Genomic DNA, 24,104 nt, shown 5'->3' on the forward strand with positions numbered 1-24,104 from the left:
AAGAAGGACTCGGACCATGAAAATGACCCTGCCACAACACTGTCAGAATTTTTTTTCCCTCAAGACCTCTGGTAGAAGAGCAAGAAGCTAGCTAATCCAGAAGAAGAGGGGTTGATTCCTGGGACAGGGAACAAGTGGCAATTGCTTTCAGAGTCTGACTGTCCCTAATGTGCTTCTGTGTGATTCATGTGTGGTGTGTGTGTGTGTGTGTGTGTGTGTGTGTGTGTGTGTACATGCGCACATATGCACACTCAGATGTGTATATTTGTGTATGTGTGTGCGTGTATGGATAGATGTGTTGTGGTACTAGCATGTAGCCAGAGGACAACTTTCAGTGTCAGTTCACTTGGATCAAACTTACGTTGTTGGGTTTAGCAGCATCCCGGCCTAATGAGCCATCTCACTAGCCCCAAAGCAAAAATCCCGTTCATGTGGAATTTTTCAGAACATCTAGTGAGCCAGGACATAACTGGACTAAAACTCTGACCCATACTGAAATTCAGTACTTCGATAGCCAAACCAGCAGACCAAGCCATATCTCCAAATGTTGGAGAGTAGCTGCCAAGATAGCCCACATCACTCTTCCGCTCCTTCCTAATTTATTTTACCCATACTCCTTACCACCAAATCACCTATATTTGTTTACTCTCCCTGTCCACCCTGAAACCTCATGAACCTTCATTTCCCCCACTGAAAAGACCTGAGCTGCTTTCATCAATGCCTTATCCCAGTGTGTGACCCCTGCGGTGGGCACACAATGAATACCCTCCAGATGCTGGCAAAGAGAAGGAATGGTGGGAAAAGAGGTCATTAAACAGTTCTGTTACTCCCTGAAGAGACTTCGTAATTCAAAAAAGGCAGAGGCCTACTAGACAGCAGATGCTGGTGCCAAGTGGATGGGGGTCAGGTAAGATTAGGGGTGCAATGGTACACAAAATCAAAGTTACACTTCTGCATTTGTTGAAGGGGCACACTTATCAAAGGATTGCACAAGTGGGGCTGGGGGTGGGGGGAAAGCGGGTTGGCAAGGCATCTCTACAGCACTCCTGCCAGGAAGGATGCTGATTGAGGTATAAAGCTGGGAAGCCCCATCCTGTCCTTTAGAGAGTGATATACAGAACCTCACTGTATGCCCTGCTGGTGAGCACTTGGCCCATGGAGTGGCCCGATTGAGGGGAGGGGGGAGGAGTGCATGATGGGGGTGGGAGGAATACCACGACTACAGTGAGACCCATGACAAGCCCCTGAGACCGCATAAAGCCTAAAGGTCTTGCCCCTGGTACCCAGGACATTAGGGTTTGAACAGGAGAGATGGAATTGGTGCCGTTGGCCCACAGCTGGGGACCTATGAACTCGGATTGCAGTTCAGAAGCAGCTCCCGGCCTCTGTCCCTGGGTGAGATTTACCAGCTTTTAACAACAGCAGGATAATCACGCTAATGAAAAACTCCCTCCGGGCTTGGGGCAGCCAGACTGAGATGAAGAAACCAGGAGGCATTTCGGAGTCGCCCCGATGAGTCACTCTGAATGTGCAGGGAGTCCGCCTGCCTCTGGACTCGAAGGACTTCTGCGTCTTCTCTCTCTGCACTCTAAAGACATGGCAGCACACTGAGGAGCAGGAGGAGGCTGCAAATCCACCCTGGGAGCATCCTAGGTCCTGCTATGGGAAACTAGTCACAGTCTGAGCTGGAGCTCCTGAGGTTGGGCCACTAGCAAACCCAGTTACCCTGCCACCACCTGTGGCGAGGCCTGTATAGGTTCTCCCATGCTCCTCCAAGAGATCTTGGCTTCTCTGTCTCTCTGTCTCTCTGTCTCTCTGTCTCTCTGTCTCTCTCTCTCTCTCCAGGCTGTCAGGTTTTAGAGAGGGCAATGCTCTGATGTGTTCCAAGCTCCCCAAAGATCCCAGCTGTGCTTGGCTCCAATCCTTTTTCCTAAAGACTTTCTGCCAGTGCCTCAGTTTCCCTGAGTAGCAGTAGTTCAAGGTTCCCTACACTCCACCCTGCCCCCGGGTGGTGGGAGCATTAATTACAGTTTGTTCTTGGCTTTGAAGATGAAAATGCCAAGGACCATTACCTCCCAATTAACGGGGGGTTATTACCGCTTGAGATTGTGTTGGATGACTCCTACCGCACCCCTGCCCCCAACCTGGGATCATAAAGTGGTTCCCTGTTGTACTGTTTCTGGGTCCCCCATTCTCATACTCCTCCTTTCCTGGTTTCACACTAGTAATTAGCACCCCTCCTTCAAAATTAGAACCGGTAGAGTACTTAGCATACTCCATCTTGAACTAGGGTTTATGGAATCTCTGATGAGGTGGTTGGTGTAAAAAGATCGAAGAAGCTACAGGCAGTTGTGAGCTCACACTTGTAACCATAGTACTCAGTAGGCTGAGGCAGGAGGATTAAGAGTTGAAGCCCAATTTAGGCTACCCAGTGAGACCCTATCTCCAGCCCTCAAAGACTTACTTCTGCCAGCCCTACAGAGGCAGGAAGCCCCTCCTGAGCTGTTCACAGGATAGAACACTAATGCAGAGAGCCAGAGTGCAGTACTCTGGAGTCATTAACAGCTTCCCTGAATCCAGTTTGACTAGATGCACACAGCAGAAAAAAAAAAAAAGCCGAAGGCATGCTTCTCGAACCTCTCTAGGGTGGATGAGACAAAGGGACTAATAGTTTGGGACTGAGGCAAGGGTTCAAAGTCCACGACCCTCTCTAAAACCTAGAGTGTTTCTTATGAGGGTGAAGGAAGGGAATCCGCACCTGCCTTATGAATAAAGCCTGTTCTGAAAAAGCAGGCACACAGCAAACCACGGAGATCAGAACTTACCCACGGTCCCTCCCACTTTCTTTTCTAGCTCACTCTTCTCCCTAACTGCCTTCTCCACGGCCCCTCCCCACACACACTCACACCTTTTCTGCTTCATTTCTAATCATGAAGTTCCTCTTTCCAAAAAAGCACCATCCCCTGAGAGTCCTCTCTGCAGACACCATCCCTCTTGAGAAGGGGTTACCCCACAGTGGGTCCCAGGGGAGTGGCAGGCCCTTAGAGCACATGACTGCATTTACCTTTTATGAGCCCCTGAGCTAAGACAGCAAAGTTCCCATTACAAGCCCTCATCTCCTGACCCACTCAACACACACACACACACACACACACACACACACACACCACCCTTGCCAAGGAACTCAGCCCCTCCCTCTAGAACCTCTAACTGTAACTAGGAACTTAAACACATTCCTCCCAAACCTGCTTGGGATAGTCAGAAACCCAGAGAGCTGGGAAAGCCGGCCTGGTTCATTCGTTCTCTCTCCCTCTCCCCTAACTAACCCCCATCCTTAGAAATTCATTCAGAAACCCATGAGCTGACAAAACTCATGAGCTGAAATTAACAGAAACATGTTGTCCAACTCTCTTGAAGCCCACAAAAAAAGGCTAATCATAGTCGAAGTCATACACAGGTAGTTTTATCAAGGAAATCCAAACTCTTACTTCCCAGTCCTTGGCTAGTGTTTGACATTTACCCACAATGCACTCTTTTCTCAATTCTGACTTTTAATATTTCCCTTCCCTCCTTGCTCCAGCTCAGTCCTGAATGCTCATCCTCTGGATTACCCATGGCAATTAATTAGTTCCATGGACTCACTCAGGGCTTGGGAGAGCTCTGTAGGATCAACAACCTTGGGAATTTGGTGGCTACTCCCACGCTCCCAGACAGTGGTACTTTCTAACAAAACGCTTTTCTCTTTGGTTACCATCCACTCTGAAATTAAGGTATGATTCCAAATATCCTGTTTCTACATTGTTAAAATAAGTTTATTTTAATTTAGACCAATAGATTTTAGAAGGAAAGTACGTCCAGCTGGAAAAATGGCTCAGTTGATAAAGTGCCTGCCAGGCAAGTAAGAGTATCTGAGCTCAGATCACTAGGACCATGTACGAAGCTAGGCATGTCTGAGTGTGCACCTGTAACTCTACATGTAGACAAATGGATCCAGAGACAGGCAGACTATGGAGCTCATTGGCTGACTAGCCAGCCTTGCCGAATCAATGAACAGACTGAGAGGACTGGAGAGATGGCTCAGCAGTACTTGAAGCTCCAGCAAAGGACCAGGGTTTGTTTCCCAGTATCTATATGGCTTAGAATCACCTATAGCTCCAATTCCAGGGACCTACACTCTCTCCTGATCACCAAGGATACTAGCAGGCGCCAAACTCACACAAGTGCACACATGCACACACACGGGGATGGGGGGAGAGGGAGAGAGAAAAGTATCGGTAGGGAGCAATTGGGAACACTTCAAATCAACACACACACATGCACAGATGCACACACACAAAAATTTAAAAATACATAAAAGTGAAGTATGTGATCTTCCTTGGAAAGGAGGACCCCATGACCACTGAAACAGCTTTAGAAAATAGGAAGCGAGCTACATTAACACAGCTACTCTTATGCCTACTAATAAATAGGTCCTGATGAAACTCCTGAGAAGTGTTAAGTCCTACACCCCTTTTCAGACCTCTGGGCTCTTTTACCTCCATGCTTGGTCCAAAGGATGCTGGGATACCACAGTCAAGCCTCCTTTCTATTCCTTATTACTTTCTCCCTAGGTTTTCAGATTCAGTGAGAGCTTGTCTTCAGAGAATAAATACAGAGGCGCTGAAGAGTTGCCTCTTCTGTTAATAGCAAGCAATGAGGAAGAGGTCCAAGAGAGGAGAGAGAGAGAGAGAGAGAGAGAGAGAGAGAGAGAGAGAGAGAGATTTAATGGATAAAAACATTCATTATTCTGAGGATTCAGTCCCCCTACACACTCCATCTCCCCCACTCCACCCCCACCCCAATCCCATGTGGTGGATAACATCTGTAATTCTAACATCAGTAGCCCAATCTTCTGGAGATATAGATTGCACCAGAAGCACGACCATCAGGCCCCCGTGAAGCCCATTGACCCTACTGGGTACCAAGACTTTCCTTCTTCAAACTTCCAGGAAATTTCTACCTAGACTCTCCTCTAAGCTGGCTGCCATTACCATAGAATGGGCAGTGACTTCTGGAGATTTCACTAAAGTAGCAGGAGGACCCCAGTGACCCTTCCAGGTGGCACCCAAAGTAGAAAACACCTGAAGACCCTCAAGATAACTGGCATCCAGGAACAATGCCACCAGGGCAAGTCCTCTATGCAGATTCTTGGTGTGATTTGAGCAACCCCATTCCTCATCAATGGGCCTGATGTCCTACAATCAGACTTCCATTCCAGCAGTGTTAGTGGGTGCCTCCATGTTCCAGGAGACATTCTGAGTATTATGCTTAATATCTTCAGGAAATATTAGTAACCCTTACTAAGTAATTTTTTTTCTCCAAATGCTGTAGTGAAGCCACACATCAATAATCCCATCACTTGGGAGATAGAGGCAAGAGTTCAAGACCATTCTCAGCTAAATTCAAAAAGCTCATCAAAGAAAAAAGAAATGACTTAGACAGAAAACTGTGTGCTGCCATCAAGACCTGAGTTCTGAGTTCGGATCTCTAGCACCTGTGTAAAAGTGTGCCATGTTGGCACACAGCTAAATGCTAGGACTGAGAAACAGGAAGATTTCTGGGGCTCACTCTCCAGCTAGTCTTCCCCCATCAGTAAAATCCAGGTTTAATAAGACTTTATCTAAAAAAATAATGTGGAGAGCAATTGAGAAACACACAAACATACAGAGAGAGAGAGAGCGAGAGAGAGAGAAAGAGAGAGAGAGAGAGAGAGAGAGAGAGGGAGAGAGAGTGCACACATGAACAGACACATACAAATAATACACACACACACAAAAGACCTTAATCAGACTACACAAGACACAAGTACTTGATGCTGAGCTACATCCCAAATCCTAAACATTTTCACTTAAAATGCAAATTCCCTGTGACTGGAACAATGGCCCAGCAGTTCAGAGAACTGGCTGCCTTAACAGAGGACCAGATTCCCAGCTCCCACAGGGAGGCTTCTTAAGGCATCTGCACACATAAGGGCATAAGAGATACCCATACACATAAAAACAAATGTAAATGCAAACGCAAGTGTCCTCTAAGATCCGTAAAGCATTAAATGGCTAACATCCCAGGTTGAAATTATTTTAATGAAGGCAAGAAGGAACTCTTGGTAAACAGAAGATTGTTTAATAAAATGGAAAACTGAAGTCCACAGATATCAGGAACAAAAGTCCAGGACAGAACAGTGCCTGTTACTGCAGTGGATGCCTAGGACTACATACTCTTTATCCTCACCAAAACAAAAACACCCGTTCCCCCTCCGTGGGAGACAGCAGCCTTGGCTCTTTTACACAGGGATGGCCTGCCTATCTTTCACCAGCTCCAGGGGAGGACTCCCTGAACCTGTGCCTACTAGCTCCCTACAACTTCAGGGCTTAGGGTTCAGGTAATTAGGCTCTTGGCAATCTCTCTGGAGCCCGCCAATAAACCTGAAACAAACACCCTTAGCCCCTCTCCAGGAGGAAAAAAAAGGAAACACTCAGGGAAGGGAAAACAGGAGGGGAGAAAAACTTTTATACACTGAATTCCGACACTAAGAACCAGGGAACTGTAGAAATCTACAAAACTGCCACTGTAAACACTCCTTGCTGCTCCAAATTCCTGGTTGTGTCTACTGTCACAGAGCCATAGCTTCCTCCTACGGTCATCATCCAGGGTGACAGAGGGCATCTGCTGGCACTACAACCCGAATAGAAAGTACTCATTAAGGGGCTATGCTTGTAGGCTCCTTTCATGGCAACAAAAAGGCCCCAGAATCCTCCACCCCATCCTGGGAGCCACACACACTCCAGGGTGTTAGAAAAATGATTCAGGAACATTATAGCCTGCCTCCTGTCACCACCAGCTGTTGAAATCTTAATTCATGTCTTGGCTTTGGCAGAAAGGGGACCATTCCTAAAGCATCCCTAGATTGACACAGGTATCAGGCACCCAGATAGTAATTTACTTTGCTCTGTAAATAAACAGTACTTCTTTTACATGACAAGCTGGAAGGGATGACTTCCCCCATTGGGCACTTTTTACCAGCCGCATTGTCTAAATGCATCCCTGGGGCACACAAGGAGTGTGTCCATCATGCAGCAGGATGGGAGAGAATACAGTGTAATAATAGTAATTGCTGTTTACTGAGTGCTTGCTAGAGGTCTGGTATAGGTATTCTCTGAAAATTCTCTGATTTAATTCTTCCTATGAGGTCTGTATTGTTACCACAATCAATAGATAAGAAGCTCAGTAGTTTTCCTTTTACAGTGAAGCTCCGATAATATTGAGTGAACTGAAATCTTCCATTCAATTAGAACAACTAGGAAAGAGGCTGGTAAGCAACAAGGTCCTGGTGCCAGCCAGCAGGCCCAGATACGTGCTTTCCCTCTTAGAAACAACAAGCTAACTATCCTCCAAAGTGTTCCCAGCCATCCTTGGAAAACCAATGCTGACACTGGGACTGGAAAGCCTTCGAGTATCCCACCCAAATGCTTCCACCACAGGCCCATATGGAAAAAGAACAGGACCCCCAGCTCCTTCTATGGAGAGAGCCCAACAGGTGGAAAGTGGATGGTATCTAGGGTCCTTGCTAGTTGAGCTGAGCTGCTGAAGGCCTTCTACTTCCTTCCCACCACCCACTCAGGCTGATCTATGCCTCACGCGGGGAGACACGGGCATTGCAGTCCATCTTAGCCCTGCCGCTTGGTCCAGGGCCGAGAACCTCGCAGCAAGTCCCGGCAGAAGGCAGGAACCCACCGAGACACCCCGCCCCTCCCACCGCAGTCCGCCAGCCTCCCCTAGCACGCGCAGCAGGAAGCAATGCAGAGGCGCGCCCAAAGCTTGCGGGTACCTTGGGCACCCCTTCCCCGCCCCAATTGCCTGGCTCTCCGGCCAGAGGCCAGAGCTCGAGGCTAATTTTTCACGCCACCCCCCCCCACCGCCTCCCTAGGTGACGCTACAGTCTGTGCGGTTCCTTTAAAGGCTGCGGGTTCCGTTCTTCCCTTTTCCACTGGATGCCAAAATATGCAAATCCGGGGACCGGAATCTGCAGCCAAATAGAGCAGGAGAAGGGGCGCGGCCGGCGCGTCACCGGATCCACTCCTTGTATGGCTCTTCCCGGCTTGGCCCGTTGCCCCGCGACCCTCCCTGCAGCCGCGGAGGCCCCTCCCGCACCCGGCTAGGCTCACACCGCCGCCCACGCCCCTGACCAGCCGCTCCCCCCTCCAGGGATGGAGCCGGGGGCGGGAAGCGCTGCATGCCCTGATTCCGGCCGAAGCCCGGGACCGCTGCAGCGCGCAGTCTCCCCGCGCCGCGCGGGCGGAGGAGAACCCGGGGGCGCAGTGCCTCTAGAGCACAGGAATGGGTAGCCTGGAGGGAGAGGAGGCGGGGGTGGCAGAGAGGGGGCTCACGGGCGGCGGGAATCCCTCCTTTCCTAAGATCTAAAGGAGATCCGGGGGAGTCTGAGCCCTTCCCACCCAACAATGTTCTCCTCCAAACTGAGGGGAGGGAAAAGGGAGTGAGGTTGTCATCCACCTCCATCACAATGCGCAGCTCAGGAGTTCCTCCCACGCGTCCCCTGGCCCCGCATGGACCTCCCACGGCGTGAGGCCCGGGGATCCTCTCTGACTCCTCGTCAACACTCCCACTCCCCCGAGAGATGCAAGTTCCCCCAACCCCGACTCTCCAGCGGGGGACGCGGGATTCACCACGCCCACGCGGTCACTGAGGAGGGAATCCTCCCCCGCCAACCCGGTGTGATTCGGGGTCGCGCCTCCGTGCTCCCTCCCTCTCCTCCCCCTCGCTCTCAGCCAGTCTGAGCGCTTTAGGAGCAGGCCTCGGGGAACACATCTCCCACCCCCGGGATCCTCTGTCGAGGTGACAGCACCCTGGGTCGGCACAGGGGGCCGCCCTTGACTGCAAGGCACCCTCAGGCAGCAATGAGGACAACCCTGCGGGAGACAGAGAGGGTAGAGACTAGAGGAGACGCTGCGGTGGCTTAGAAGCTGTGGGTTTCGCATCTTCCTGCTGTAACTCAGCCGCAAGCCCTTTGCCAGCTGCAATAGATAGCGGCTGTGGCCCAGCCTGCTGGGCCCTCCTGCCATCCTGTGGCCAAAGGGGATTGCTTTAGAACCGTTAGGGAATTTGTCTGGGAATTATTTGGTGCACGTGTTTTCTATCCCCTTAACTTCACTCTTCCCTAATCTCCACCAAGAACTCATGCCCTCGCCCCTAAAAGTGTGGCGCTCCTGCTGCTGCGCAACTAGCTAGCTGGTCCGCTACACATTCCCGGGCTACAGCGCTCAACTGAGAGTCAGCGCGGGGTCAGGAGCCCCAAGGGAGGGGCCAGGGCTGTGGGCGGTGAATCAGAATGATGTCGGCTCGAAAGTTCTAGGTGTCCAAGACTAAGGAGCCTTGGGACATTAGAACCCCTTCCCCAAAGGGAAATACTTCCTCTCTCCATCTGAGTCCAGTCAAAGATAGGGCGCTGAAGGAAAGTCAGGGGTTGTGCGGGAGAACCTGAGTCAGCGGTCACCTCCCCCTTTCCCAACAATTCCCAGACTGCTAAGGGACCTGTCCCCTGGTGTACTGAACTCTTTCTTCCTGCTGGGAGTGCTGGAGGCCAATTGCAAACAACTCCACCCCTCCAACCTCTAAATTCCGTCTCTAATGCAGCCCTCAAATAAAAACCTACATGTTTAGTTACAGTGTTTTCGACTGTGCACTGCGCGTCGCGCGCTTTGCATTCGGCTTCGTCCCTCTTTCTTTCTCCTCTCGCTTTCCTTCTTTCTAATCTAATTGACTTTTTTTTTTTTTAAGAACGGCGAGCGGTGCGGGCGCTGCACGTTGGCTGCGGCCCGCTTCCTGCTTTCTAATGTTCCATTGTGAGGAGCTTCCATTGTGACGTCGCGCCCCTTCGGCTGGGCTTTGTCTGTCCATATATGGGCAGCTACGTCACGGAGCTTTCCCGGGGCTCAGATAAATAGACTGGTGGAGTTCCCTGGCTGGGAGCTTTTGGGCAGCAGTGAGCTAGCTAGGAAGCGGCGGGGCTGGTTGGTGGTGGTAGCAGCGGCGGCAGCGGCGGCAGCAGAGGAGGCGGCGGCGGCAGCGGCGGCGGTGGCTGTGGCAGATCGGGGGGCGGGGGGGGGTCGGCGGGCGCGTGTCTGTGAGATCAATACTGAAGCCGCGTCTGACCCCCTGGAGCCTAGATCCCCCCCAGCCCAGCCCCCATCCCACTCCCCGCACACGCCCCACCCCACCCCCACGACCCAGCGTCTCACCGCACCAGCTGAGGCACCCGAGAGGATTACCCTCTTTGCCCCTCTCCCACCCACCGCCCCAAAAAGAGTAGATCCCCTCCCCTGACCCACCCCTTCCCCTTTTCATTCCCCCCCTCCCCCCGAACTTTCCCTCTCGCATGCTTTTCCCCTGCACCACGGATCGCCTCTCGGATGCCGCTAGCCTGGAAGCTGCGTTAGGAACAGGCGGCGGCGGTGGCGGCGGCGGCGGTGGCGGCTGTAGCTCGGGAGTGCTATGACCGGCAAACTCGCCGAGAAGCTGCCGGTGACCATGAGCAGTTTGCTAAATCAATTGCCTGACAATCTGTACCCCGAGGAGATCCCCAGCGCGCTCAACCTCTTCTCCGGCAGCAGCGACTCGGTAGCCCATTACAATCAGATGGCTACAGGTAAGGGTGGCGGTGAGGCGGCGAGGCAGCGAGGAAGGAAAGAGGGAGGACGAGGAGGAGGGAGCGAGCTAGCGATGGATGCATAGATCGATGGATGCAAAAATGGATGGATGGAGACACGGATGGAAAGATGGGGGGCGCGCTGGGAATTTTCTGGGGGGCGAGTTGCTTTTCCCACCCACTCCTCCCGCCCTCCGAGATCGGGAAGGCTTGGTTGGAGACGCCACGGTTGAGGCTTCGGTTCTCCCGGGTGGGGGCAGCCGCCGACCGGAGGGAGGTAGGTGCGAGCAGCTCTGGGGTTCTCCCTCCCCACGCAGGGGGCCCGATCGCTGGGCTGCGCTCAAGGCGTGGTGCTGTAGCCCCCTTTCTCGGGAGGAGCCCAGCGTCTTTTTCACCCGCGCTCTCCCCCCCTTACTCCCTCAGCCTCCCACCCGGGATGGAGCCATGTGCGGCGTGGAGTCCCCACGGTGGGAGAGGTACTGCGACGCTGCCTTTCCGGGGCGTTCAGCAAAGCCATTGGGGGTGTGGGGACGGCGGGCAGAGGGAGGGGGCTCACCCACGGGGCGGGGGAAAGGGTTTGCCACCGGGGGCGATCCTGGGACCCGGGAGCTTGGGAACGGCGGCCGCTCTCGCCGTGGAGACATCGGCCGGTTTTCCGCCGCTCTCCACTCTCCTTAGCTGGGTTTAGGTTTTTCCCCTCCAGCCCGAGCAAGAAAGCTCCTTCAGGCCGGGAGGAGACTGGGGCCGGGAGAGGCTCCCTTTACGGGCGGCACCCTTCGGCGCTCCGAGGACAAAAGCGTCGAAGCTCTTTGGGTCGGCCACCCGGGCTCAGCGCGCGTAGGGGGACATCGCTTTGGGGCATGAAGGCGCGGCGTCTTGGAGTAGACAGGGCCGGGGGAAGAGGCCGAGTTGTATGTGCTGGAGAGCGAGAGCCGGGCGCGCTCCGGGTCTGAAACTACCTGTAGCTGCAGCTACCTGTCCGCCCCACCTCGGGAAGAACAACAATGCTCTCTCGCGCGCGTGCGTGTATGTGTGTGGTACGTGAGTGTGTGCGCGGCGTGTGCGGTGTGTGTGCCGGAGCCACTCCACACCCCGATCCGTAGTATTTTGCTGTATCCAGGTTGCGCCGGGGAGCGCGGCACCGCCCGCTTTGCGCCGGGCTCGGCGTTCCTCTTGCCCCACGCGCTGCGCACTCCAGCCGGCCGCACCCTCTACTCCTGGGCAAGGACCTGGGCGCCGCGGCCCGGAGCCGGCTCGGCTTCACTCACCCCTCCCCTCTCTCCCCCGCTCTCCGCAGAGAATGTGATGGACATCGGTCTGACCAACGAGAAGCCCAATCCGGAACTCTCTTATTCGGGCTCTTTCCAGCCAGCCCCCGGCAACAAGACCGTGACCTACTTGGGAAAGTTCGCTTTCGACTCTCCTTCCAACTGGTGCCAGGACAACATCATTAGCCTCATGAGTGCCGGCATCTTAGGGGTGCCCCCGGCCTCAGGGGCGCTCAGTACGCAGACGTCCACGGCTAGCATGGTGCAGCCTCCTCAGGGCGACGTGGAGGCCATGTATCCGGCGCTGCCCCCTTATTCCAACTGCGGCGATCTCTACTCGGAGCCCGTGTCTTTCCACGACCCCCAGGGAAACCCTGGGCTCGCCTATTCCCCCCAGGATTACCAATCGGCCAAGCCGGCCTTGGACAGCAATCTTTTCCCCATGATTCCTGACTACAACCTGTACCACCATCCCAACGACATGGGCTCCATTCCGGAACACAAGCCCTTCCAGGGCATGGACCCCATCCGGGTCAACCCACCCCCTATAACCCCTCTGGAGACCATCAAGGCCTTCAAAGACAAGCAGATCCACCCGGGCTTCGGCAGCCTGCCCCAACCGCCGCTCACTCTCAAGCCCATCCGGCCCCGCAAGTACCCCAATCGGCCTAGCAAGACCCCGCTCCACGAGAGGCCCCACGCGTGTCCCGCGGAAGGCTGTGACCGCCGTTTCAGCCGCTCGGACGAGCTGACCCGGCACCTGCGCATCCACACGGGCCACAAGCCCTTCCAGTGTCGGATCTGCATGCGCAGCTTCAGCCGCAGCGACCACCTCACCACTCACATCCGCACACACACCGGGGAGAAGCCCTTTGCCTGTGAGTTCTGTGGGCGCAAGTTTGCGCGCAGCGACGAGCGCAAGCGCCACGCCAAGATCCACCTCAAGCAAAAGGAGAAGAAGTCGGAAAAAGGGGGTGCGCCCTCTGCATCTTCGGCGCCCACCGTGTCCCTGGCCCCTGTGGTCACCACCTGCGCTTGAGGATCCGGTACCCAGATCCCTTCTTTTCCCTTCCAGTGCCTCCTGGCTGGTCGCCTGAAAGCGGGGAAAGCCAGTCACCGAGGCGCAGGGGCCGCGCCCTGATCTCGCCCTGGACGTACGGCCCCCTTGCCTCCTCTTCGACGCCCCCCATTTCCACCCTTTCACACCGGCCGGCGGTTGGGGGCTAGGGCTGGAGGCACTTTCTCTTTGCTGCCCCCTCTTAGCCAAGGCGTGGGGGCGGAAAGGTGGCGTCTAGCCCGCTTTGTTCAGTTAGGATCGCCTTGATCCAGGGGCCGCTGGGCCACGCCAAGGACCTGCGGGGGACTGAAGGCGGGGCCCATCCAACCTTCGCCAGACCCAAGCACCTCACTGTTTCCCCCCTCCAGTGTCTCCCTGTGTTCCCCCTCGAACACCCGAGAGGGGGAGGGGGTAAGGAGCGCACCAAAGCGCAGAGCTTGCTGCCCGCCGCACGCACGCGCGCTTGCGTGCGGTGATGCGCGCGAGTGTGTGCGTGCTCGCCTGTGTGTAGTGTGCGTGTGTATGTGTGTGAGTGTGGTGTGTGTGTGCGCGCGCGCACCCGTGTGTGAGACTCTTGAGCTGAACTGGGCTGTGTCTACCCCTAAACTCTTCTTCACATAAGGTCCTCAAGCCGTTGGGAGATGTCCCAAGCTAAGGACCTGCATGTGACCGGAGGAGATGGTCTTCCATCTGCTCCTTAATAATGTTTCTTACAGAAATGCCTCGGATGCTGCAGCTGCTGCGGTGCTGCTGCCGCCGCCTCGGGTTTGGCCCCTTAGAGCCCCCTCCCTTTCCGAGCGCTTCCCTCTTAGGCCTCAGGGCAGTTTGATCTTTGGGGGAAAAAGAGCCACCTTTAAAAAAAAATCATTTGCTCAGCCCCGCTTTTCAAAATCTGTGTTCTTGAGCTTGCCCTCTGCCTCTCTCTCTCTCTCTCTCTCTCCCATCTTCTCTTTTCCCCTCTCAGGTTCTCAGTGGGTCTCTCAAGATCTTTACCCAGAAAGGCAGGCCTCAATCAACCACCCAAGAGTTTGTCTCTGTCATGTACCCATTCCCCATTCCTGGGAAGGTTGGCTCTATTAATTTGCCCTCTGTGATCACCAACACAACAGATAGAAGTGAAGTGTATGTATATGATGTTGGCGTGTGTATGTAGATATATGTGTGTGTTTCTTTATACACATATGTTTACATAACACACTCTGTATTCCTAGCAAAATCAAATCTAAGGCATTTGGTTATCCAGCGCAGTGCACTGGAATAAAGAGAATTTGTAGGCATATACAGCTTAAATGATTTATTTTTATGAAAATGTTAACTGATGAGATTATATCTACCTGTGTATGTGTGTGAATATATGTGCACACGCGTATATATGCATACACATTCTGTTCAAATTGTCCTCAAAAATAGATGGGGATTTTTTGCATTAATCTGTGTTGCTGAATGAGGCACATCTGTTTCATGGCCCCATCGCACCTCCCCGCCCTACCTCACCTCTTCTCAGGAGCCCTCTACCCCAGCTGTTCTGCCCAGCCCTTCCTCACACAGGGTGGCCCTTTTGAAGTGGAGACTTAGAGAAGGGTGCTCTCCGACACAGCTTCCAGCACAGTCTTGACTGAATGTACTGTTTCCCTACTATCGTCATCTCTCCTGTGGCCAGTAAGCTGCCCAGAGAGAAGCGACAAAGGTCTGGAGTTTACAGAATGTCTGTTTTTAAAGTCACTTTATGCGTTTCCCACTTTTTTTTTTTTTTAATTAAAAAAGCACCGTCTTTTGGTGGTGGATAAATAATACTAAACGGACTATAGTGCAAGGGAGGAAAAACTCAAAGAGCGGGGATTGTGGGGGAATGTGGGGGATTGTGAATTTCCAGGTACTCGGGCTTTTTGTAGAAGGAGAAGTTTGCCAGGAGGGCCCATATTTTTTCAGCTGAAGGGTAAAATCTTTCTTTGCAGAGACAGTATTTTGCTGAATACTTTTTATAATGTGATGATTATTTAAACACACACACACAAAATTTGGTCAGTTCAAAGCTGGAAGGAGGAATCAAATATCCTTTAATATTTTTTTCTTCCTCCTTCTGGAATATGCATGCCACTGCATGATAACTCTGACTTTTCCTTTGTTTTAATAAAACTGTTCTCAGACATTTAAGCTAAACTAAGAGAAAAAAAAACTTTGTTGCCAAAAGGTTGTGCTATCCCAATTTTTTTATATGTCTGCATGTTTAAAAAAACAAAAAACAACAAAAGAAAATGCACTCTAACTTATGTGAACTGCGAGAAAAAATCAGGTTTTAAACAGGAAAACCTATGGGGAATGATATTTTTTGAAAGACTTTTGTATACAGTTGAGTACTTAGAAAAAGACAAACCAGATGTAATATATTTTGTGGATGTTTTTATTTCTTGGATTTATAGTACCTTATACTAAGGTTAAAAAAATGCTTGATATTGTGAAAAGGTGAGATTCTTCACCAACATTTCATTTATTTCTCGTCACATTGTTATGCCAATATAATATAGTTAATGAAAACAGCATTTTTAAAAGCAAATATTGAAACGGTGTAATGTTGTACCATTTGCCCTGTGAGCAAATGCCAATACAGTAAATATATTGTGTTTGCTGACAATCAGCCGGGCTTTAAATCTCATTTTATTTCTTGTTTTCATGGTATAAAGTTTTGGTTTGGCCTGGGTCTTTTTGTCTTGTTTTCTTTGGGGGGCTTTAGAGGTGTGGTTGATAGGTTGTGGTGCCTGGATTTATGCTTCTTGCTCTGAAAATTCTCAGAGCAGAACTAATGTCCCTGGATGGGGCTCAGAATTCTGTGAGTTCTGGTGTTTCTAATCCAGTTTTGAGTCCTGATTCTGAGAGGGTTCCACTCTAGCTTTATGGGATTCTCAGACTAGCCAATTGATTAGATGAACTGGATGGATAAACTAAATTCACAGGAGTCAGGGCAGTGACTTCTATCTAGAACCTGCCCTATGGTTTCCACGGGTAAGTCTCCTGATTGGTTGGTCTTAGGACAAGACCCTAAAAGGCCTCTAGAACAGCACTGAGAAGCTCTCTTGCTTAAGCTTTTGAAGCCTGAGAGACAGGTGGAGACTGGACAGGGCTTCTCCAGGGTTGGCAAGATAACCAGGGAGGCTGGCAGCTTTACTATGGTCAGATAATGGGGAGAGGAGAGTCCGGTTTTAAAGTTCTCCAGCTTTAATCCCACTTGAACAGGCTTTCCAGAGTCCTCACTAGTCAATGTCTAAGAAAGTCCTTAGAAAGCCTTATGAAGGAGTCAAAAGATTTGATGCTTTTAAGGGAGAAAGGATTTCTGAGATTCAGAGCACACACAGAACAGGGAAAGTTTCTGTAGTGCCAACCCATGCATCTCTTGATTTCTGTCTCCCGTGAAAACAGTCATTCCCATTCCCTACAAGCTATCTCCCTCATCCTTAACTGACTTCCCTGGCTAACCTAGGGGTTTTGCCATTGCTCTTAAAAGAATATTTGTCTTTTGCTTTTGTCTGCATCTCCCTTTTCCTTTCTGCTTGTCCTCAGAATGCTTTCTAATTCTAGACCAGTCTTTAGAAAACTCAATCCCTTCTCCCTGCCTATCTTGCCTGCCCTATAGAAAATTCTGTGTATCTGGAGTATAATCTGTTCTGGGTTATGGAAACACAGCACCAGATTGTAATGGAGAGTCAGTGTCTCGGCTATACACAACTACACTGAGCCAGCCCAGCACCAGAGAAACTGCTCTTGCTATTATTAATGCAGGCCTGTCTCACTAAGGAATAAGAATGTCATTTCAGGTTGGCTACTGTTACCAGTAAGGTACGGCCAGAGCTGTGTGGAGGGAGTGTTGGGCTGTGGCTCTAGAAAAGAATGTTTCTGAAGTGAGATGAGTACTGAGAATGCAACACGTAATCTTAAATTCTTGCACCCACACAATTCTGGGTCACTCATTGGCTGCCATCTTGGATTCCTTTCTCTCCCCTTATGAAACTAATAATTCCAAACTCCAGCATTATACACAACAGCATGGAGCTATCCTTCTAACAGGAGTCCAAGGTGGCTGAAAAGTCTTTGCTGAACTAGATGTTTCCTTCCAGATTTGTGTGGTTTTTCAGGTGAATTTTATCAGAGCTGAAGATATTATCATTGGATGTCTTCATAGTTAGCATCCTGCCCCACCTGTACCTTCTCCAACCAAACCAGGCCTTCAAAGTTGTGTGCTCATCAACAGTGTACTATGCTGCATGATTAATAAACTCACTTCCCATTGGTGGCTATTACTCAACCCAACCTAGTTCAACCACTGGGTTACTTGGCAATATGGCAGCCCGCCTGGCTGGCACCAACCCAGTGTGGTGTAATCACTGATTCAAACTTTGTAGCTAGCTAGATAAGGCTGTCCCAGATATCATCAAACTAGCTACCCAACCTGCCTGGGATTTGTAAGTAATGAAGAGATTCCCAGCCTGAAACTTAAAGACAAAATGGACATAATGAGGCATAAAGGTATAGACAGATAGTGTCATGGCTTGTTCCAAACAACACTTGAGGTGTCTGGAGGAGAATGAAGGGGTATTGCATACTCATGCACACATGCACCACATTTGGTGTGGCACACTGAACCGATGGCTGCAAAAGTTTACTGAGTGAGCAGTGTAAACTTTTACTTAATGATTGGGCATAAATGAGATACTTTTAAATTTGTGAGAAGAATATTTTTGTATGGTAGTGGTAGTGATGAAGGTGTGTGTGTGTGTGTGTGTGTGTGTGTGTGTGTGCGCGTGCACATGTTTACAAGTATGTAAAAAGGAACCACAGGGTGGATTTTGGTGGATACAGGCATTAGCTTCTGGATGGTTGTTAGTGTTTCCTCTTTGATAGCTCAGGGTTTGCCTGCATAGATGAGAGACTTGTGAACTGCCTCTGCTGGCCCTGATGAACGTCCCTGTGTTCCTGATTGATAAATGTAAGGAAAGCAAGAGACCCCTGAGTGTTCTGAAGGCTAGCAATCATACTGGCAAAACCCCAGTGGCTAGCAGGGGAAATGTGGCTTCTAAAAGGTACCTTAGAGTTTTAAAATTAGGATAATATCCTAGACATGCCCTCACAATGGGTCATCTCAAAAAGTTCAGTCTTTGTACAGAGAAAAGAGAAAGAAAAGAAATAGTTCAGAGACCCTCAGCCAGACTGTCCCTAGGATACCCCAGAGGACATAGTCTCACCCATCCAACAAACACAGAGGCCAGGACTACTTCTGGGCCCAGTAGCTTCTCTTTGTGTTCCATCTCTTACAGCTTTTTCTCCCCTTTGTTTAAAGGTTCTCTCACTCTGCTGTTTCCAAATTGGTCATCTATACAGTTCAGTGACAGAACAGGGGTGGTATGGGGTGGAGGCAGTGTGATAAGGCTCTAATGTGTCCCTGAATGTTACTCTCCTAGACATGGGCCTGGCTTCTCTCTGGTAGAGGCAGTCCCAGGCCACCCACCTGCTACCAGGAGCCCCTGACTCTAGGGCAGACACATCATTTCTTTCCATCTAAGAAACAGAGATATAACTGAAAGTTTTGTCAGCAATCTCAGCAAGGTACTGATACACACAAAACATGGCCACAAAGCTGCAAACCAGGAGACTGTCACCCAAAAGTTTAACTGCTAGACTGGGTGGGAATCAGACCCTCGAAGTGGTTTCTTTAACATGACCTAACCTGTTTCCTGGACACCACTTCAGGAGATCCTCGGAACATTCTCTCAGGGTCAGGACACATGGTCTAGTAGGAAAGGCCCTTTCTTTAGGTCTCAGAGATGTCTTCCCCAGACCTTAGACCTCCCCCACACACCTCTTCCTTCCCTCTATGACTGAAACCCTTGTTAGTCTACCATTCTCTCCCCTCTCTCACTGATCCACTGGTGTTCTCAGGACCTTGATAATTTCACAGGAAGCACAGTCACCAATCCTTCACGCTGGCTTTTCTCGACCTGCTTGCCCAGGCGGCTCACTGTCTTAAACTTTTCATTATTGGCATCATGGCCCATGCAAACACACACTTTTCAACTGCCAATGTGACTGTCCTTTGCAGCACCCACTGAATTGCTCTTTGTAGCCTCAGAAAGTTTTCCACCTCTTACCTCCTTAAAGGAAAGAGAAGCCGATTGCTCTTGAGGGTGGGGTTGCCCCATATCCTTATCCCTGAAAACACTGCCCTTATCTCTGGGCCTGTATCCTTTGAATGGCACACTCCACTGGGTACTGTCCATCAGACCAGATCCATCAGACCCTTGTCCCTACCAAAGTGTCAGACTAATGACCAGAGCAGAACTGAGATTCCAAGCCCTTTGGCATCTTCTTAAAAGAGCTCTGAGTCACTGAACAATTCGCATTTTTGCCTCTCCATTTTGTATATTCTCACAGCCTTTCATTTCTCCTTGCTTCGCCCCTGCCCCCACTGCTTAGGAATATCAGTTCATCCCAACAAGAGAAACAAAACTTGAGTTGACCCAAGGGATCTCGGAGTCCCAAGGAAAGTCTCCTCTGGAGCACTCTGTTCAGATCTCAATTCAAAAATTAGGAGGTCACGTGACAACCCAGCAGCTATTCTGCTCTCCACTCTGATTCTTAGCTTGCTTTGGAATTGTAACTTCCATCCAGGATCCAAATCTCAACTCAGCCACTTCATTGCAGTGTGAGTATCAACAGAAATTGTTACTGTTTACTTTGTAGTGCTGGGAATGGAGTCTAGGTCTCTCGTTCTATGCTGCTATTCTCCCTCTGAGCTGTATACCCAGACCAGGTTCTTGTCTTTGTGAAGCTTAGTTTCTGCCTGTCTTTTCATAGCTGCTGTGGAGTTCATGCAAGGTCATCTCTATATTGCTGGCTCATTGAAGATACCTTATCAGTGTTAGTCTTGTCTCTGAGTCCTGTCCCATGCCGAAACCTTCTAAACATCGCTGTGAGCAAAATGGCTCTATGTCCAACCTAGAATCGGTGCATTACTTCAAACACCTCCAGAAGGCAGTATAGGCCTCGCTAGCTCTGGCTATCTGCTGATCATGTGGGGGTTACCAACATAGATGCTCTGCACTCCCCAAAACCCTTCATCCACCCAGAGAGAGCACAGGCTCTTTTTCTTCTTGGCCAAAGTTAAGGTTCACCGTTGTCATTCCCTGGCCTGCTTCCTGAGCCCCCCCCTTGGTTCTATTGTCCTCTCTTTCACCAAGATGGGTGGATGTAACACCTTCCTGATCCAGTATCACCTGCAAAGTCAATTAATGTGTCATTGGGCTGTTGCCTGCTTCCTGATTCTTATCAAGGATTTAAATAAAACGCAGCTGGTCCAGTTCTGAGCTGTCCATCCCTCACCCTTGGTACCAGCAGGGTTCTTAGTCATCCGCTCTTGAACTCAGCTCTTAGCTTCCAGTTACACGTCTGGTGGTACTGTCCCTCACCCAGCCCCAGTTTGGGAGTAAAATGAATTCCTGAAACTTGATGGCATGGTTTCCTCTGAGGATTTCCACAGGCATCAAGGCCCTTCTCTAATCCTCCCTCTTGGGGGTAGATGCTCTTAAATTTGTAATCATTTAACCAAACATGCTCTTTTCTTAAGTGAGGAAACAGAAGTTGCAAAAGTTTGAGATTTGTCCCGATGCAGCTAGTAAGGGCTGCAGCCATTTCAGCTCCTCTTCTAGTCAGTGGAGGGTTCCAGGGAACCAGCATCCATACCCTCTCTAACCTAGTGAATATTTGCAACATATTCTAGGCATCAAGGCTTTAATAGTGAAGCAAAGGGCCCTGAATTTTCAAAGCTCATCTTCTCCATGGCAGACAGGTAAAACACAAACAAGCAAATATGTGTTGTGATATGAGATACGGAGTGGAAACAGAGCGGGCTTATAAAAAGAATAGAGAGCCCTGGAGGGAGGGATTTGCTGCTTGATGGGTGGTCTGGGACTGCCTCACAAAGAGGGGGCCTGTAAGCACAGGCCCAAGAAGTGATGGAGTGAGCAGGCAGACCCAGTAACAGGATACACAAGTGCAAGGGTCCTGAGGAGATGATGTCTTAGAATGTTCAAAGCAATTCTGGGAGCCAGAGTGCCTAGAGAAAGGAAGCCAGCCAAGTTATAAGAAAGAGTGGCAGTGTGGGGGCAAATCATTGCAGCTTCTTAAAAGAAATCCATAAATCCAAAAGAAGCCAAAAAAAAAAAATGTCTCGTGAGCCCTGAACAGTCCCAACATGCACCTGGACTGCTAAGCCAAACGGCAGTTGCCTTATTCCTCTCCATAGGTTCTCCCCTCTCCACCTCCAAAGACCCCTTCTCTCTCACTGGCCTTTGGATTTTCTGACTCTGACCTTCTTACTTTCCTTTTCCTGTTTGAGAGGTCACAGATCCCTGGTGATCTGTACACCGTAGCTTTGCTTAGGGGAATCAGAACTGCCTCCCTGGAGGACCACAAGCCAACAGTATTCCATCCTCCTGTTGACATTTGCCAGGGTACCAAGTTCCTAGTGGGATAGATAACTCCTCTTCCTATTCCCAAGCCTAGGAGAAGGAACAAACATCAGTCATAAATGGGTCCTACAAAATCAACTTGTCTGTGGCTGGAGTAATGTTTTCCTGCCTCAGCCCAAAGCTGGCAGATGCCCAGGCTCTGAAAAATGGGCATATTCTTGTATATTCCCTCATCCTTAAACATGTTAAGTGGGACATCCCTAAAAGAACTTGATCTACCATGTACTCCCTGGATTTCCTTGCAATATCCCTGGAGTCCCTTGCCATGACCCTGGATTCTTGTGAACCTTGGTCTTGTGGATTCATTTCTATAGCTTTTGTAATAGTTTTGTCCCTGGATGTTTGGGGTCTTCTATTTCATGCCTCTCTTAAGTCTCCATCTTTCCCTGGCAGTGCTGTGCCATCAGACCTGCTTCACAGTTCATCCATTCATCTGTTCACTTATAATAAAACTTATTAACCCATATAGCTAGAGTTCTTAGCTCTTGGAGAAGGCAGCCGCACTACAAAGATAAATGAGACATTGTCTCTGCCTCCTAGGATTTACTGGGGATAGAGGGGAGGCAGATAGAGTTAAGCAAATGATTTCAACATATTGGGACTGGTGGTCCCCAGTAGGGAGACACCAAAGTCAGAATCTAATGGAAGGCAAGTATTGAGGACACTGTGGAGAGGAGAAGAATCTGTGGAGGATCTCAGAGAGCCCTCTTCTAGGTCTCTCATAGTACAAAACCATATCCTACAGAGCATTCTATACACCATGTGCTGGCCTGAGGATTGCCACTTGAACGATCCCACTGCACTCCAGGTAGTGAGGACCGTCTAAGAACCTCACTGGGTGGCCTGTAGCTTGCTCGCTCTATTTGTCCTTTTTTGTTTGTTTGTTTCCAAAGAGGGGGAAAATCGAAGTGTCTCCAGGCCCCCAGGATGGCAACACCCAGCTTGGCATCTCTAGGGTGTGGACAGCTGGCTTGTGGAGGTTGTCCAACCCAGATGACATGTCCCCATGTTACATTCTGGTTGCTTCTAGCTACAGGGAAGACTTCAGGAGCTAGGAGAGTGCTGAGGAAGAACACACTGCCTTCAGATTTGCTTGGGACAAGCCAACCATCTCTCTGGGGTGTGGAAACCTCCTCCACATGGGACACAAGGAAGGGAGCTCCTCAATCAGCTTCCCCTTTCCCAGCCTAGTCTCTCTTTTACTCTTCCTTTGCTGCAGGTGATGAGATCAGGCCTCCCTATCAAAAGACAAAACTGTCCCTTTGGAACTTAGTCTCTTCACTTGGCTTAGCCAGGATCCCCATCCATAATGCTAGCTGTTGATAAAGAAGATCTGCTGTAATGTAAGATTGCAAAAACTATCCTGGCCCAGAAGCCTGAAGACCATTGGGAGAGGCAAATAGGGATACTTCTCTTGCTGTGGGTGACTATTCTAGAAGCCAGGTCTAACTTCCGACTTTAAGCAGGTCAGGTAAACAAGCCACATAGGCTCCAGATGGCTCAGAGGTGACAAACCTGGGAACAATCCTGCTTCTCTGTGGAAATGCATCTTCTGGGTGTTAGGGCACCAAAATTTCTATCCAATGAGAAGGTGTTTCATGTAACAGGTCTACAGCTCTGAGCTCCACTGCCTTGGGAGTTAGGAAACCTGGCTTCTCCTCCTGGCTCAGACACTGGGGCAAAGATGTATGACATTTGCAGAGTCACAGTCCTCTGGGTCTTGAAGGCCTCATCGGAAAAGTTACCATAGCAATTGACCGTTGACTACTACCTGCAAGTTCCAGGACAGTCACACCATACACAAGACCCCCCCCCTTTCTATCTCACATCTAGAGCTAAGCTTGGGCTCAGAAACATCAGGCAAGTCTCAAACTCAATACCCTCTTCCCTTTGCTCTGAAACACCACTCTGTCCTCTGTGGATATCTTAGGGGCTCCTCTGGCTTCCTGAGGCTCCCAGTCCTGGCATCCGGCTACCTGACTTTGGATCCTTTCATCCTAAGACAGTATTCTAGTCTGCACTTGCTTCTTGGAATGTGTTTATAATCCTTCCCCCCTTTCACTTATGTTTTCCTAAAAATATATAGAAACTGACATGGAGTTATAATCTCTACTCTGAGGTCACATTCAAACCCAGTTAAGAAACGCTCAATAATGCCCTGTTCAGATCTCCCTCAGAAGGGCCCAAAAGGAAACTTCTACCCTGATGAGGGAGCAGCAGGGACCTGGAAGGCTCAGAACCTCTATCTCAGAGCCATCATTTCTTCTCTACTGCTGAAAGCCCTCTGAGCTAGTTGTTAGCCCCCAACCACCCACCAAGGCCTCTCACAAAGGTCTGGAAACCTCAAAGCTTCTCATCTCCAAAGTCCAAGTGCGCTCCTCCCAAAGGCAGCTGCCAGGAGCCAGTGGTCCCTCCCTGCTGGCACACCCTCATGCCCTTATCTCCAGCATCAGCCATTTATTCCATCCATACTCTGCTGTGGCGTCTGCTGGGTTACTCAACATCCCTAGGTCAAGCCAGTGTCGGACAGGTTGAGTCATTACCTCCTTCTCCTCCCAGCCCTC

The 24,104-nt window shown here is 50.3% G+C and overlaps 1 protein-coding gene across 2 annotated transcripts; it reads left to right on the plus strand.

Annotated features, from left to right (window-relative positions):
• Positions 1–10,146: 10,146 nt before the first annotated feature.
• Egr3 (early growth response 3) lies at positions 10,147–15,722 on the plus strand. 2 transcript variants are annotated; one of them, XM_028758744.1, is made up of 3 exons: positions 10,546–10,699; positions 11,123–11,175; positions 11,997–15,722. In XM_028758744.1, the coding sequence occupies exons 2-3, from the start codon at positions 11,136–11,138 to the stop codon at positions 13,004–13,006; spliced, it is 1,050 nt and encodes a 349-aa protein (XP_028614577.1). In that variant the 5' UTR covers positions 10,546–10,699; positions 11,123–11,135; the 3' UTR covers positions 13,007–15,722. The 2 variants fall into 2 exon arrangements, with proteins under 2 accessions (XP_028614576.1, XP_028614577.1); XM_028758743.1 differs by lacking the exon at positions 11,123–11,175 and having other exon boundaries at positions 10,147–10,699.
• Positions 15,723–24,104: the final 8,382 nt, after the last annotated feature.

The sequence above is a fragment of the Grammomys surdaster genome, unplaced genomic scaffold (assembly GCF_004785775.1).
Source record: "Grammomys surdaster isolate TR1022 unplaced genomic scaffold, NIH_TR_1.0 126219, whole genome shotgun sequence".
NCBI lineage: Eukaryota > Metazoa > Chordata > Mammalia > Rodentia > Muridae > Grammomys > Grammomys surdaster.